Genomic DNA, 17,705 nt, shown 5'->3' with positions numbered 1-17,705 from the left:
CATCTTAAATCAGGTCAGTTACAATTACTTTCCAACGTCTGACTGAACGTTCCAAATCCCCGTCGGGTTTGAAAGGAGAAGATAAACACCACGATTTACATTCACAGCCTCTGGAAGCAGAGAAAACGGGAGGAGAGCAGAGAGCCAGTACCTGATGCTGCTCATGCTGCCGGTCTCGGATCCAAGCTTGCATCGCTCTAGCTGGCTGGCTACGATCTGGCGCTCAGCCTCCAGCTCTCGGGTCAGCCTTTCAAACTGCAATTCCTGAAAGAAACCAAGCCACACGGTGAATGATATGCTCATATGAAATGGGAAATTCAGACAGAAGAGCTGACGGCAGAATACAATTCTCAAAGGTGTCGCCTTTGAGAAACAGGATGTCTCAAAGGTGTCGCCTTTGAGAAACAGGATGTTACTGTGGAAAGGGACAAGGGTCACAAGTGCAGAGTGCTGTCCACCAGCTTAAAATAAGCTACTTGAGAGCTGCTTCATCACCTGTGAAATGGGTTTAGCACACTCATTTTGTAAGTTGGGGGTGAGGATGAAGTGCTCTATGGCCTAGGAAATATTAGCCTTGCTATTTCCGGCCATTGGTCAGCGTCCAAGTGACATTAACATTCCTGACATTAAAACTGTAGCACTGAGTAAACAATTCATTAGTTATCATGACTAGAAGTCCTCTGTTTACCCCCACTGGGCTTCTAACTGCTTCAATATGCTAATTTTGTCTCCATATTACTTATGGTATTATAAATTAGAGAAAGTAATGCTTTAAAACCTGGCTTTTCATTCTTCAAATTCCAGCAGACAGTCAATGATACACATTCTATACAGTCTAATTACTAAAAGCACAATCTTTGAGATACATGACACATCGCCTTTAAAAATAATCATGGGAATCAATGAAAAATGCTTTTGTAAAGCTGACTAAAGCTTAGGATTAACTTTAATGAAAAATGAATCAGTCAGAACTTTAAGGATCTCAGTTATTCCAACTACAGCATTTTGGAATCATATTTTAGTCATTATATTTTATTTTTCCATACACTTAAATTATTTAACAAACAATTACAACAAATTATGTGTGTTAACTAAAACTTTCAGAAAAATATTTACAATTTCACACTTAACGAAAAACTAAATGAGCTTCACAGTTATATTTTGTGGATGAGAAAGCAAAAATGCTATCTCATTCTGAAGGGTCTGTTTTGGAGAATTAAAACTTCCAAAGTTGCATAGATTTTTCTTTCCCAAAAAAGAAGACTTTATTTTATTCACTACCCTGGGGTGGTCTCAGGTGAGATCTTTGAAATGTAAAATGTGGTGTGTCCCATACATATATTAAATCTACCCTGGCTCTTATCCATGAGAGCAGATTTTTTTTTTTTTCAAACATTGACATTTGTCGGGGGGAGTAAAGTAAAAGACACTTTGCAAATGAGAATTCATCCTTTCACTTTAGGGTGTTAAGACTGGGAGAATAAGTTGTTGGTTAAGTTCCAACTTTTAGTCCTGCATATTCCCATGGCGCCAAGTATTATTAGCAATAAATAAATAACAAGACCTCTTCCAGATGCACCACTGATATCTAACATTCCCTCTCAGTCTATTGCTTTGGCAGTTCTCTCCCACAAAAATATCCAAGCTCTAGATTTTTTATTTTCAGACTTTAAAACATATTGTGCCTTAAGTCTATCTGTGTATTAGAAAACTCAACCCGTACTAACAACACCTTGGAAACAGAACACACAGCTCCTCACTGCTCCATGGAAATTCATGATTTCTGTTGTCTAAGTAAAAATCTTTAATTCACGCATCTCCATGGGACCTAGGAAACCATGATGATGCTACAGAGCTGGGGCCTTTCAAGAAACTGAGGCAATGAAAGACCCCCGCCTTCAAGCCCCAATTCTTGCAATCAAGTCAGAAAGATTTAAGACATGTCACTCGGAGTAACAGGAATGAGTTTATTGAAGAAATAGGAAAAGGGAAAGGGGACATTCTCAAGGGAGAGAGTGGGTCCTCTCAGAGAGGAGAGGGACAATGTGCCTCTCTTGCATTCCAGTTTGTTTTTGTTTGTTTGTTTTGTCCTTTTTAGATATACATGACAGTGGAGTGTATTTTGATATATTGTACATACATGGAGTATAACTCATTCTAATTAGGATCCCATTTTTGTGGTTGTACTTGTTGTGGAGTTTCACTGTTTTGTACTCCTATACACACATAAGAAAGTTCTGTCTGATTCTACTGTCTTTCCTATTCCCATCCCCTCTCATCCCTTTATTCCTCTTTGTTTAATCCAATGAACTTCTATTCTCCCCTCTACCTTATTGGGTATTAGCATCCACATATCAGAACATTCAGCCTTTGATTATGGGGGATTGGCTTATTTCACATATCATGATAGTCTCCAGTTCTATCTGTTTACTAGCAAATGCCATAATTTCATTCTTTATGTAAATTCCATTGTGTATATATACCACATTTTCTTAATCCATTCATCTGTTGAAAGGCATGTTGGTTGGTTCCACAGCTTAGCCATTGTGAATTGAGCTGCTATGAACATTGATGTGGCTGTATCTCTGTAGTATGCTGATTTTAACACCTTTGGGTATACACCAAGGAGTGGGATAGCTGGGTCAAATGGTGGTGCCATTCCAGATTTTCTGAGGAATCTCCATACTGCTTCCCATAGCGGTTGTACCAATTTGCAGTCCCACCAGCAATATATGAGTGAACCTTTTCCCCACATCCTCGCCAACATTTATTGTTACTTAAAATCTTGATAACTGTCATTCTGACTGGAGTGAGATTAAATCTCATGGTAGTTTTAATTTGCATTTCTCTAATTGCTACAGATGTTGAACATATTTTTTCTACATTTGTTGACCATTCATATGTCTTCTGTGAGGTGTCTGTTCAGTTCCTTTGCCCATTCATTAACTGGGTTATTTTTCTTTTTTTTGAGATGTTAACTTTTTTCAGTTTTTTGTATATATTGGACATTAATATTCTAACTGAGGTACTGGTGGCAAAGATGCCTTCTATTCTGTGGGTTCTCCATGTTCTTGACTGTTTCCTTTGCTGTGAAGAATCTTTTTGGTTTGATCTATCCCATTTATTGATTCTTTATTTTACTTCTTGTGCTTTAGGAGTTTATTAGATGAATTCAGTTCCTAAGTCAACATGATAGAGAGTTAGGTCTACATTTTCCTCTCGTAGGTGCAGGGTCTCTGGTCTAATGTCTAGGTTCTTGATCCACTTTGAGTTGATTTGTGCAGGGTGAGAGAATGGGGTTAAATTTCATTCTACTACACATGATTTTCCAGTTTTCCCAGCATCATTGGTTGAAGAGGCTCTTTTCTCCAATGTATATTCATGGTGCCTTTGTCTACTACGAGATAGCTGTATTTATTTGTGTTTGTTTCTGGGTCTTCTGTTCTGTACCATTGGGCTTCATGTTTGTTTTGGTGCTAATACCATGCCTTTTTCATTTCTATAGCCCTGTTGTATAATTAAAGATCTGGTGTCATGACGCCTCCTGCTTCACTTTTCTCACTAAGGATTGCTTTGGCTCTTCTGGGAATCCAATATAAAAAGCACATTAAAAAGATAGTGCACCATGATCAAGTGGGGTTCATCCCCGAGATGCAAGGTTGGTTCAGCATGGGAAATCGACAAATGTAATTCATCACACCAATAGACTTAAAGACAAGAATCACATGATTATCTCAACAGAGGCAGAAAAAAAAACACTTAACAAAATACAGCACCCATTCATCTTCAAAACACTAGAAAAACTAGGGATAGTCGGAGCATACTAGGAACATACCTCAACATTGGAAAAGCTATCTATGCTAAACCCAAGGCCAACATCATTCTAATTGGAGAAAAAATGAAAGCAAGCCCTCTGTAAGTTGAAACAAGAAAGGGATGCCCTCTTTTACCACTTCTATTCAAGCCTTGAAACCCTAGTCAAAGCATTTACATAAAAGAAAGAAATAAAGGGATACAAATAGGAAAAGAACAACTCAAATTATCCCTATTTGCTATACAGATTTCATGCAATTCCTATTAAAATTCCAATGATGTCCTCATAGAAATAGAAAAAGTAGTCATGAAATTCATTTGCAAATATGAGGCTCAGAACAGCCAATGCACTCCAGTTTTATTGGGGATCCCAGAGAAGGTTCCAGAGAGTCCTACCAGGTCCACCTTTTCACTTTTGACTTTCAGCAGCGTGACATTGGTCCCACTGCCATGGCAACTCTCAGTCACCTTGGCCCGTTCTGACAGGTTCTGATTGGACACTTAACCATACATTCTTACAGATATGATTAGGAGAAACCATCCTTGTCTTCCAGGATCTGGTCTGTGAAAAGGGACATGAAAGTTTCTCCCTTCAAATAATTTAGGTTCCTCTTATCAAAGCTATTTCCTGCCTGCATTTCCTTGTCCATAACAGGTCATTGGCTGAAGAATGTGACATATCCTATCTACTTGGGCCAGGCAGGGCTGCAGGCAAATTGCTTTTTGGCAAAGAAAGCATGTGGAGTCAGCACTGATAATAATAATAGAATTATTATCTTAACTGTGTATTCCCATCATCCTCATCTCTGTCCCCTCACAGTGACACAGCACCAGGCTGTGACTCAGGGTTCCTTAACCACTCTGGGCTGTGCCTGCTTCAGCTGTGGGCCAGCATGTTCTTCTTCCATATTGTGGAAGACCTCGACTTAATCTTCAAACTACCTCTCAAGAGAGATCAGCAGAATTTCCAGCACTCTGCCTCCCTTTGTATAGCCATATTTCCATCCTCCTCTGTCCGCAGGACTGCCTTGAATCCTTCTTGCAGTACTGCTATTTTGGTAGTGAATACTTTCAACTTGACATGACTTTTAAAAGTTTTTATTTTGCCCTCATTTTTGGAAGACATGTTTGCTTCAAAGTCCTCTTAATTGCACTGTTTGCTGGCCAAAAATCTATAGTTATCTTTAACTTTATTTTTTGTATATATGCTATCTTTTTTTTTTTTTTTTCTCTGCTTTTAAAAATTTTTTCTCCATCACTGGTTCTGCACAATTTAATGATGATGTCCTCTGGAGTCATTTTCTTCAAGTTTCTTATGCTTGGGGTTCATTGAGCTTCTGTGATTTGTGGTTTTGTAGTTTCTATCAAATCTAAAAAACAAAACAAAACAAAACAAAACAAAAAACAACAAAAATTGCCACTATTTCTTTTCAAAATGTTTCTCTTCTCCACTTTCTTCTCTCCTTCAGTGACTCCAGGTAAGTCCATATTACGTCACTTGGAATTATCCCACAGCTCACAGATTCTCTTTCCGTTTTAATTTTTTTCTTTGTGTTTTTTTGTGTGTAATTTACGTTAGGGACTTCAAATGAAATAATATTTTTTCTGCAATGTTGAATCTACCAATACTCTCATCCGGTATATTTTTATTTCAGACTGATGAATAAAACACCTCTTGAAGTTTCATTTGGGTCTTTCTTTTTAATAAATTTTTTAGTTGTAGGTGGACACAATGCCTTTATTTATTTATTTACTTATTTTTATGTGGTGCTGAGGATCAGACCCAGGGCCTCTTGCATGCTAGGCAAGTGCTCTACCCCTAAGCCACAATCCAGCCCTCATTTGGGTCTTTCTTATGTCTTCACGACTCCACTAACTTTTAAAACGTGTGGAATACACTTACAACCAACTGTGTTCATGTCCTTCAGTGCTAATTCTAACATCTGTGCCAGTTTCAACTGATCAATTTTCCTCCTCCGTGTGGGTCACAGTCCCTATTGCTCTGGACATATGGTGATCTTTGATGAGAAACTTCTTTAATTTTACTTTCTTGGGCTCTAGATAACTTTGTATTCCTGCAAATATCTTCAGCTCTGTTCTGGGACACCACAAATTACTTGGAGGTAATTTGATACTTTTGTCTTGCTTAAGATCTATTAGGGGAAAAGTCCAACATTTAAACTAGGGCAAATTATTCTGCACTATTGAGGCAAGACATGAATCAAGGGCTTCCCAGACTAACTGGTGAGTGCTGGCAGATGTTCTCAGCCCTGTTGAGAGGAGGAGCTGATTCCTCATCATCCTTTCAAACGGCTCTTCCTGGCCTCTGCTGTTTTCTCCCACAGATGGGCTGCTCTGTTCTACCCCGGCAGACTGCCTACCTGCTACCTGGGTCTGTGAACTCCAGAGGCCTTTACTTCCCTCACCTCCCAGTGCTGTCCTCCCACCCAGGTGCCTCTGGCTCCACCCCTGCAGTGCAACGGGGAACCTGCCTCCAGGCAGGCACTTCCTGCCTCTGCCCAGCAAATGGCCTAGGGTTCATCAGGAGGGCCCTTTAGGTCATGGCGTGTCACTGGAGCTGCGAGCTCTCTGGACATAGCCACCCTACCTGGCATGGCATTATGTTTGGAACTGATACTGAGCTATTGGTCAGGAAGAAGAAAAGGTGTCACTGAGGTTCTCAGACCTGTGACAAAGGATTGATATTTCTACTGAAGCCTGGTTTTTCTCCTTGGCACAGGCCACCCTGTGGCCCAAATGCTGTGAGAGCAGAGTATGTTCCCACAGGTGGAAGAGCTCTGTGGCACCGGAGGACGCTTACTTGTAGGTGGAAAGGCATCCTCCTAGTCTAGGTCAGTTTGCTGTTTGGAGGAAGGACAGACAGGCCTCTGGTGACTGAGTAAGACCCCAAATTTCTTTAGAAAATTTGAAATGGAAAAGCATTCCATAGGTGCATTGCCTATGAGCACAGGGGAGTGCACAAGAAATCAACTAGAAAGGGAAGTGTGCGACACGGGCTCTGTGTGAACATGGCATTGAACAAGTTCAGTGAAGGGGAGACTATAGGCAAGGAAGGGAAGAGTGAGGTGAGGGCTTCAAGGGGTGCCTAGGTTTGGAAGGAAGACAGAACAACAGAAGCAGCAAAGCTGGTGGACGGTCCATCCTCAGGGGAGGACCACAAATACAATTCCCTGGATGGTTCCCAGGGAGAAGTCATGACGTAAATCAGCCTGTAGGAAATGTGACACATAACCTGTCCAGAGACACCAGGGCTCTGAGGAATTTATCACGGCAAAGACTAAAGGCAGCATCCTGTAGTAAAAGAAGCTTTAATAAAGGCAAAGTTGTGGGAGGCAGCCTGTCTCCACGCTGTGTGGAAATTATATTGTCTTAGAGATTATAAACATTCATAAGCACATTAGACACATGATGCCAAAGTTCATTAAAATTTACTGGGAGCCAGATTTAAATGGTTTCACTCCTAGAAGAGGACATTGTTGAGTCATGTAATGCATTAGAATTATTATAAGAAAAACAGTATATATAGTTTTATAACTTTGTCCTAAAGAGCCGAGATTAAACATTTATTTGGTTTAATTAAATGGCTTTTATTAAATGATTTTCCATGGTTAAAAGCACACAGAATCTCTTGAGGGGGCTTAGCCAACTCAGGATAGAAACTGCAATCAAAACTCGTAGTTTCACTAATTCCTTCAAAAAGTACTTCACTGACCATGTACCATGAGTTAGGAAGGTAAAAGAGATTTAAGGAATGGAAAATTTTAGACTGAATTATGAATTAAAATAAATGTGTGAACTTACTAATCTGAGAAGATAAAATGAGACTGGACTTTAGAAGTGGGGATGGGAAAAGATGGACGAGGTGCTGCTGCATGGTAGAAGACAGGCATGCCTCTGTAAGGCCCGGACATCAGTGACTGACAGAAACCGGGGAAGTGAGATTCCAGCTGACGAGGCTCAGGCTTGTTGTGGAGGTAGGAGGGTCGCTCCAAGGCTCCTGAGACTGCTCTGGGCCGTGTAAGTACTGTGACATTCTCCCTTCCTGGAGAGGAAGATAAGAATAGGTACCAGCACCTTCCAGACACAGTGGAGTGTTGGCGAAGTCTTCATGGATCCTGACAGCATGGTGGCCGGCATGAGGGTGAGGAGCAGAAATAGGAACTGGATGCGACTGGTCAACCGTGCTGCTAATGGTTAATGGTTTCAGAGTCCTGCCTCAGACCTCAAGGAAGAACTGTTCTTCAGCTGGGTCAGGTTCAGATGAGAAAAGAAAATCCACCAATAGGGAAGATGTGCATGCTGGACTACTATTCCAACTAAACACGAAGGAAACTCTGCCATTTGTGACAAAACAGATGAATTTGGAGGACGTTAAGTAAAATAAGCACAAAAAGACAAATTATCACATGATCTCACTTTTCTGTGAAGTCTTCAGAAACTGAATTCCTGGAAGCAGAATTGGGGTCTTCCAAAGGCTGGGGATGGGGGTTCAGATTTCAGGAGATCAAGTTGGTCCAAGGATACAAATCTCAGTTAGACAGGAGGTTTAAGTCCAAGGGACCTAATGACAACATGATGACTACAGTAGACAAAATGTATTTTATTCAAAATTGATGAGTAGATTTAAGAGTTCTCACCATCTGTGAGGTGATGTGTGTATTAATTAGCTTGATTAAGGTATTTCACTAGGCATACATATTTCACACTAACATGTTGTACATGCTAAATATATAAATCCGTATTTGTCAATTAAAATGAATTAAACAGATGATATGAAAAAAAAGTACATAATATCATCCTGTCCTCCAAACATCGACTCACAGTTTATACCACAGTTCTTGTACTTTATTTACTTTATTATAGTTATCTATTCCGATATTCATACACTTGCTAGACTGAGAAAATACTCAGGAATGAACTGGGTTTTAACCTGAAGTTTTATCTCTGAGCCAAATGCCTGGCACACAGTTGGGTTAGAGGAACCTTGTTCATGAACACATGGCCCAAGATCCTGGGTCACAGCTTCCTGAGTGGAACCAAGACACTGTGACACCTTCATTTCTCCAAAGAAGTCACTTTGTAATTACAAACTACTGTGAGAATACTTCTGCAGAACATCTGGAAAATCCACATCTGGGAACGTCCTCCATCACAACATTCTCAGGACTTAAACTCCACCACTAGGAGAATATAAATGCACAGCCATGATTACCTTAGGGGCTTTTAAATGTTTATCTGAGTGTTAGGGTTTGGATCTTGAATTTCCAGAAGCTCATGTGTGAAGGCTTAGTCCCCAATGTATCAATGTTCAGAGGAGGGGCTTTTGGGAAACCACTGGGCCCTGAGGTCTCTGACCTCATCAGTGGATTAATCCACTTGATAAATGAATAAAGTGAATAGAATACTGGGAAGTAAGGAGACTGCAGGCAGGTGGGACATGGCTGAAGGATCTAGGTCACTGGGGCAATGCCCTTGGGGACTATAACTAGTCCCAGCCCCCCACCCCAACTCTGCTTCACTTCTGACATGATATTCTGCCTCAGCACAGGCCCACAGCAATAGAGCCCACTGACCACAGACGGAGACCCCTGAAACCATGAGCCAAATGAATCTCTGCACCCATAATTTCTGTTAGGTATTTTGGTCACAGCAACATAAACCTGACACACTATGTAATGTTCCTTTTGCTTAAATTTCTTCTTTGTGGGCTGGGTTTGTGGCTCAGTGGTAGAGCACTTGCCTAGTATGTATGGGGAACTGTGTTGGATCCTCAGCACCACATAAAAATAAATAAAATAAAGGCGTTGTGTTCATCTACAACTAAAAATGTATTTTTTAAAATTTCTTTTATGTTTTTATTTTTAATCACTGACTCTAATATTATTCACACACACAAATATACATAAATACAAAACTCTGGTCATATTTACAATTCCATAAGGGAAAATAATTGTCATTGCTTTTAAACGCAATTGTCCAAGAACAAATTGAAATGGGTTAAATATTCTTCAGGTTGCTTGGTGCACTGGCACAAACCTGTAATCCCATCAAAGAGAGGGTGACTCAGGAGGATGGCAAGTTTGAGTCCAAACTTAGTCACTTAGTGAGACCCCTAGCAATTTAGCAAGACTGTCTCAAAATAAAATGTAAAAAGGACTGGAGATGTAGCTCAGTGGTAAAGTGTCCTTGAGTTCAGTATCTCTCTCTCTCTCTCTCTCTCTCTCTCTCTCTCTCTCTCTATATATATATATATATATATATATATATATTTGTATGTATAAATAGATACATAGACAGGCAGATTGATATAGATATTGGGTTCATTGCAAAAATGATCCCTGCCCTCTTATTTCATTTTCTCTGGAGAAAATCATTTCAAATTCTTTGCAATTTGGTTCTGCCTAATGCTACATTTTAATTACATGGGACATCAGGACATGTGCATATGCCGTGATGGCAGATGGGGGGTTGCTAGCCTCGCCTTGCCTAGTACCTATAGGGAACTGATAAAAGCACTCTAAGAATGGAAATCAAGAGATGGAGACAAAGACTTAATAGTTTGAATTCCCTAAGTTAAACTGTTTTGTTCCTTAGTTATCTATACAGTTAGCACGAATCCAACCTAAAACTCCTCCAATTTGTATAAATCTTTCCTCAACACAAACACAAGGCACAGAACACCAACCTCGGCTACTGAAGAGTCTCTTCTGGAGCCTTCCAACCTGCCTTCTCGGCACGGTGGCTTCCTAGGCCCTCCTGTGCTCCCGCGCTGGGGTTTCCTTTCCTGTCTGTTGTGAATCCCCCACCTCCTCCATCTGCTGTCTTCTTCACTTTCATACTTTATTTTCCTGTCCCAGTGGGAAGTGTTTTTGCGGGTGGGGAGAGTGACCGAGGGGCACTTTTTGTGACATTGTGCATCTCTATGTTATTATTCTACTCACACACTTGGCTGATGGCAGGGTTGTGAATCCCAGTAGAGAATAAAGTTCCTGGCTGAGAATCATTCCCCTCAGGTTTCTAGGCAGAGTTTCATTATCTTCTGCTCTACATGCTGCTGTTAGGAAGGGTGAAAGCTCTTGGAATTTGGGGGTCATTTTTGTTTTTGTTTGTGGTGAAATCTCTTTTATTATTTCTCAGAAAACTTGTTGAACCTTTGTTCTGAGCATTCAGTGTGATCTGTCTTGATATGACACCATTTTTAGACATTTTGCTGGACATTTATTGGGACCTTTAAACCTTTCAATCTAGAAACATTTTTAGTTCTAGGTAGTTCTACTGAATATCTTTAAAATGATTTTCTTTTCCTTTTTTCTCTCATGATGACATTTTTTTAAGCTCTCATAATCCTTATGCTAAAGTCAATATCCCATCCATCATTGAACTTTCTTCTTTTAATCTTTCTTCTTTTTCTTTTTATCTTTTGCTTTACTTTCTCAAGTTTTCTCAATGTAATCCTACATATCTAGAATGAGTAATTCCTTGCTGTTATTATGCTTTTAATTTCTGAGAGGTAGATTTTATTCTCAGAGTATTCTTTTTAATTAGCATCTGGTATTTATTTTGTGGATGCAAAACCATCTCTTTCCTTTCTGCATAATATTAATGCCATGTTACTTTTGTTCTTCTGTCTGCATAGTTCCTATTCCACAAGAATTTCTGTTGTTTTAGAATTAAACTTTCCTATCACTGGCTCTGTGAAAACCATCTTCAGAACTCTGGGCATTGGCTCATATTTGAGTGTGTGTGTGTGTGCAGTGGCTGAGCACACCTTGTACCTTCAAGGAGAATTACTGGGTGAGCCTGCAGAACAGCATGCAGAATCCCCAGGAAAGACCAGCAGCTCTGATTGTCCACATTTGGCTGTAGCCAGGAAACTGTGTTGGACTAAAGGCAGGTAGAGGATGAAGCAGGGCGTGAAACTTTGCAGGTAAAAACTTCAGCTATTCAGTCTGCTACTTCTCATACTCTTTCTAGTGTCCTAGCTCAAGACACTGAATTTTGCCCTCTCCAGAGATATCATAGTCTGTCACATTGGAGTCTGACATCTAAACTGGGTTTCAGACAATTTAGTTTACTGCAGTATTTCAAGCCCCATTCCCTATATCTATATACCTCTAACTCAATTTTAAATTTTTACCTTTCCCCACCACTTAGAACTCAACTACCTGGGATGTGATGAGTCATTTACCACTCTGTCTCTATCCATCCACCACAATTTATCCTATTTGTCCTGCTTTTATTTATTTTATTTACTTATTGATGCTGGGGATTGAAACCAGGGCCCCATGTATGCTAGGCAAGTACTCTACCATTAGGCCACATTCCTCAGCACATATTTTATTAGTTCTAAGACACACATTTTTCACACTTCAATACCTCTGGGTTTACTAGTTCTTGAGTTGGGATGAGCTACATTTGGTAGTGCTTAGTGGTGTCAATGGTGCTATCTTCATAGCACTTGAAGTAATTCTAACCATCAATGACTCTCTAACTTGATGACATACAGTTCTTTCTCCTTATGCACCTACCCTCCATGTTTCTGGGGTTATGTTCCCTTTAAAAATTCTCCTTGTCATTTATAGCAAGGGATTAGGGGTTAATTTGATGGTTCAATCCACCTTCTTTCTTTGAAGGTCAGGCAATTTCCTTACAGAAGTTGGGAATCCCAAAGCAAAGACTGACATGCCTAGCAAGAGTGAGACTAAAGCACCCTGGTGTTTGCACCATTTGCTGAACTCCCTGAGCTAGAACATTCTACCTTGCATAGGGTGGCCCATCTGCTTTCCTTCCAAGCATAACCATCCTCTGATGTGCTGGTCCAGTTCCTGGTTGGGAAGATTCTGAAACACATCTGAAGTCTGATACTGCAAGATTCGGTCGATTTTCCTACTGTGCCCTCTATTTCTAGAATTTGGGTTCATACCTTGTTTTATTTTGAGCAAATCCGTGGGTGAGAAATAAAGATAGCAATCATTCTTTAGGCCTGTATTCTTTGTAAAAAATGTTGTGTGAACTCAACTTTCTACCACTTCTGTGCCTACCTTTGTCTTCATTTGATGGTTACTTTGCCTGTGTTGTGAGATCTATCACCTGACACACACTTCTGCTCTCCTTTGACCTTCTTCCCTCCTCCTTGCCTAAAAATGCTCACTGTCTAATGTCCCCACTGGCTTCTACTGGATCACAGAACATTGTCCATTGCCCAGAGGCTCCCTGCAGCCTCCATATTTCTTTCTCTCTCCCCATTTCATGGCCATCCTGTCTGCAGGATACATCTTGGTTCTTAGAAGCACCAATGCTAAGTGAGCTATATAAAAAATGAGAGAATGAAAACTCATTGCCATTTCTCTTCAGGTGCTAAGAATCAATGATTTTAGGGGATCTGAAAATAGCTGTCCTTGCAATCATTTTTCAAAATGACTGCTCAAGTAAATTATGGTCTTTGCCATTGTCTAAACCTTACCTTTGGGTGTTGTTCTGCCTGGTAGATGGTCAGGGTACAGGACAGTGGCTTCTCCATCCCATTTTTCCCCTGGATAGATGAGTTTTTGCTCCCTAGTGTCCCTCATTTGTTCCCATCAAAGATTTGAACTCTCAAGTCATCCTGAGCAATCTTTTCTCACATCAATTTTAATTCCCATTTCGCATGAATGATTTGACTTCAGAGCCACACCTCTTGGCAATGTTGATTCCATCCCCCTCAGACACGGAGCAAGCCAAGTCTGAAGGGAAGGTGGCAAAATGACAGGGTAATAACAGGAAGCCTACAGCAAAGTGTCGGCAAACCTGGAAAGAGCACACCATGATGTCAGATGGAACAGAACTAATCAATGTCAGCCGCAAGGCTGCGCAGACCTCACTGGCGAGTCAAAAACTACGGCAAAGAGCTGTCCACAGAAGTTTACAAAACTGACAGACTAATGTTTTAAACAACCGCAGTGTCATTCTGGGTCACCTAGCAAGACAGCAGATGACAGGAATCAGCACTCTGAAGCAGAATCATAGGCACCTTTCCAGAACAGTTTCAATAAAATATAACAAAACACCCTTTACAGCCAACTCCATTCTGCCCCATCTGCTGTGCTCTGCCATTTTATCTCGCCAAATGTCTAGCCAGCCAAATAAAGCATGCTTACCAGTCTACTTAATCCACCTCAAAGACGGACTCCAGGAAATTAAGGCCACATTTCTTAGTAGTTCAAGGTGATGTCGAGTTGTATTAGGCTTGATTAGAAGCTCAGCAGTACTACTGTATTGGTGATTCTGAACCACGTCAAAATAATCTCTAGAAACGTTTTTCAATGCCTGGTATATTCCTCAGAATCACAGAATAAAAATTTGTGGGTAAGAGTGCTCCGAACTATGTGTTCTAAATATTTTCTCCTGAGGATTTTTGCATCCCTACCAGCTTGGTGTGACTACTGTACTTATAACTAAAGCTCATGATGATGGCAGGCAGCATTTTATGCTTTCACTTACCACATACCCTGCTTCGCTACGCGCTTTGCATGCCTTCAACCCAGTCATCACACCCGCTAGCCCAATAAGGGAGGCCTGCTGTCTGAGACATCCCCAAATTAAAAGACGCCATGTAGCTTGCCAGAGATGTCAGCACTGGAACTGCCAGCTGAGGGCTGAGAACCCACGGCCCCAGAACTGCAGGAGCACTCACACTCAGTGCCACAGGGGAGGTTCAGAGCCCGGACAGGGCAGCCAAAATAGCAACCTGAAGTTCCTTAGGAGAAATAACTAAGGCTCATGACGTCACGTTCTTTTTTTAGTTCTTCCCACCTGCCTGGAAATCAAATACTAGCATTTTTATGTGCACCACAGAAAGAATTACAGTCATGTTCAAGTTCACACCACGAGAGAAATATTTCCTTCTAATATCAGCCCTTCACTTTTTTTTTTGAAGGGGGCGCATGTCTAGAAAACTTAGGTTTATCCAACAAGGACAGAGATGGAGAAATCTCCTCCAACACTCTGCACCTGTTTCTCCAAACACCCACTTCTTTGTCCCTACCTTCCTGTCCCTGAAGTCTAGGGGAAATGCCTTTTCCTTTCAATTTTACGGCACACAACACAGCTTCACTTAATTACCATCTGTTCTATGTGAGTACATTCCTCATCTCACCCTGACTCCCTACCCCTGCAAAGAACTGACCACCACACTCATAGCAATGCTTTATTGAATCATTGTTTACATGCCTGTCTCCTCTCTCCACCATCCGCACTCCCATGGCAAAGACCATGTTTCCTATCATCTCTGTCTTCTCACCTAGCATAGAATGTACTCAGTGAATGAGAGATGGATGAATGGATGGATGAAAGTAGGCTCAACAGTGTTTGAATAAACATTAAAATCATCAACGTTAATGTCACCAATGCAGAGGTACACAATAGTATGTAGGCACAGGGTAAGCTCACTAAACATATCTGAGAAAATGTAAAAGATGAGTTTACTTTAGTGGTTGCTTCAATGCAAAAATCTCATGATCTTTTTCATGAACTCTTCATTTAAGTCCTCCCCCTCCCCCTCTCCCTCTTCCTCCCCCTCCCTCCTCCTCCCCCTCCCTCCTCTTTCCCCTCCCCCCCCTCTGATGACTTTTGTGTAACTAAGATTCTTTAAGAATGATTCTACTCCACATAAAAATTTGAAAGACAACAAAAGACTAATGCTTATTCTGCCTTAATCGACACTCTTCCTTAAACCTAGGATGCTACACATCCACCACAGTGGGATAACCAGGAAGTTCTCCGTTCAGGCATGTGGAACAGGCCCTGCTGGCACTTCACCGGGCCTGCTATTCGCATTTTCCTTTTGCGTCCCCTGACCTCCTGGGACAGACTCTTCTGCTGGCCTCTGGGAGCTCCCAGGCTCCTGCTTCCTTCCCAGCCTTCTCTGGCTGACCTTCTCCTTCTCCTCTCTGCGTGTCTCTCTCTCCAGTCACCGATCTTCCTGTGATTATTGTTAACTTCTATTTGCTTATCCTATATCTGAATAACTGTGTCCATTCCCACAACTCAATGACCAGCTCTTGGTGTTTATGGAGCCACTAATGACATCCATTCCCCAAAACCCAGAGGTTCTCATCCAAAATCAAAGTCAACCAGAACCACCAACCTTTCCCCATTTTTCTGTTTTATTATCTCACTAAACGACTACATCGTTTATCAAGTCACTTAATCCCCCACTTCTGTATCATGTGTTCTCTCCAGACAACACAACAGTCATGTCCTGTCTGTCCCTGGCTGATCTGTGACAGCATTGCTGTCCTGGCCCCACTATCTCCTGTCCGGATGGGAGACCCCAGCATCCTGGAGTCCCCTCCTTGGATCACAGCTATTTTTCAATCTGTTTTCCACATAATAGCCAAAAATGATCTTTAAAAAGTAACAACTGTGATGTTCTATGTTCTCCATCTATTTAGAATCTTCGTTGGCTCCTTATTTCCTGAGAATAAAAATTAATAGTTATTAGCATTTAATCCTGCGATGACTCAACATTTTATAACATTAAAAGAAATATTTCTTAACATAAGCACCAAAATTTGTCTCTTACAGCTAGATATTAAATTGAGGGATTGAAGATGTTGAGCAAATATTATCAGGTATCCCTATTCCGATGTACATTTGGTTTATGCAAAAACATTTAGAGCTGGGATGTAACTCAGTGGTACGGTGCTTGCCCAGCATGGGTGAGGTCCTGAGTTTGATCCCCAGCACTGCAAAACCAAAACCAAAACAAAACAAAACCTTTCAAAACACAGGCTTTTGAATATTGATCGTTATATTAATTTGAAATTACAGATACAGTCTGTAACAAGGAAAGATTCTCACCATGTCTCCTTCTGGGATTTACTACTGTTTCATAGTAATAGTAATTGTTACAAGAAAGTTACTACCATCTTCAAAGATATTCTTTCTTTTCTTTTGCACCAAGAAATGTCTGGGAAATTTTTCAGAGGGGGGTAAACACTGCTATGACATGAGGAAAATACCCAGAGATGTTTACTTTCTATAGACCTAGCCTCCAAAGTCCTGTGTCCAAACTGTGAAGTCCATGTCTTAAGAAGAAGTAACACAAAGGTAAAACTGACATTTTCAGATTCAATTACCCTGCATAATTTGCATGATGGAATAATCCACTTTCCATCATTTACCTTCTACTTGACCTAAAATTCTCTAATGAGTCTTATTTTTTTGTTGTTTTTTACAGATTTATTTTTTATTTGTTCTTTTTAGATATACATGACAGTAGAATGCATTTTGACATATTATATGCACATGAAGTATAACTTACTGTAGTTAGAATCCCATTCCTGTGGTTGAAAAGGATGTGGTCACACTGGTCCTGTATGCACACATGAACACAGGACAGTCACATCTGATTAATTCAACTGTCTTTCCCATTCCTATTCCTCATCCCTTCCCTTCATTCTCCTTTGTCTATACAATGAACTTCTATTCTTCCCACTCCCACTCATTGTGTGTTAGCATTCAAATAGGAGAGAAAATATTCAGCCTTTGTCTTGTAGGATTAGCTTATTTCACTTAGCATGATACTCTCCAATTCCATGCCACAATTTCATTCTACTTTATGGCTGAGTAATAGTCCATTGTGCACATATGCCACATTTTCTTTATCCATTCATCTGTTGAAGGGCACCTACATTAGTTCCATTGGCTCCAAAACAGACATGAAGACCAATGGAACAGAATAGAAGACACAGAGACAAACCCACATAATACAGTTATCTCATACTAGACAAAGGCACCATGAACATACATTGGAGAAAAGACAGCCTTTCAACAAATTTTACAGGGAAACTGGAAATCGACAAGTAGCAAAATGAAATTGAACCCCTATC

At 40.6% G+C, this 17,705-nt stretch overlaps 1 protein-coding gene across 6 annotated transcripts in view; it reads right to left on the bottom strand.

The window, feature by feature from the left end:
* CTNND2 (catenin delta 2) overlaps positions 1-17,705 on the bottom strand; it is a 904,448-nt gene that overhangs the window by 591,045 nt on the left and 295,698 nt on the right. For 5 of the 6 annotated variants that reach the window (XM_079145292.1, XM_079145294.1, XM_079145293.1 and 2 more), the window contains one exon: positions 152-264. In XM_079145292.1, the coding sequence (XP_079001418.1) occupies positions 152-264 (113 nt within the window). Of the gene's footprint in view, positions 1-151; positions 265-495; positions 568-17,705 lie in introns of those variants that run through there. The other variant, XM_079145296.1, reaches the window with a different exon arrangement.

Source organism: Sciurus vulgaris, assembly GCF_902686455.1.
Source record: "Sciurus vulgaris genome assembly, chromosome: 6".
Lineage (NCBI taxonomy): Eukaryota > Metazoa > Chordata > Mammalia > Rodentia > Sciuridae > Sciurus > Sciurus vulgaris.
This window is presented reverse-complemented; position numbering and strand designations above follow the sequence as displayed.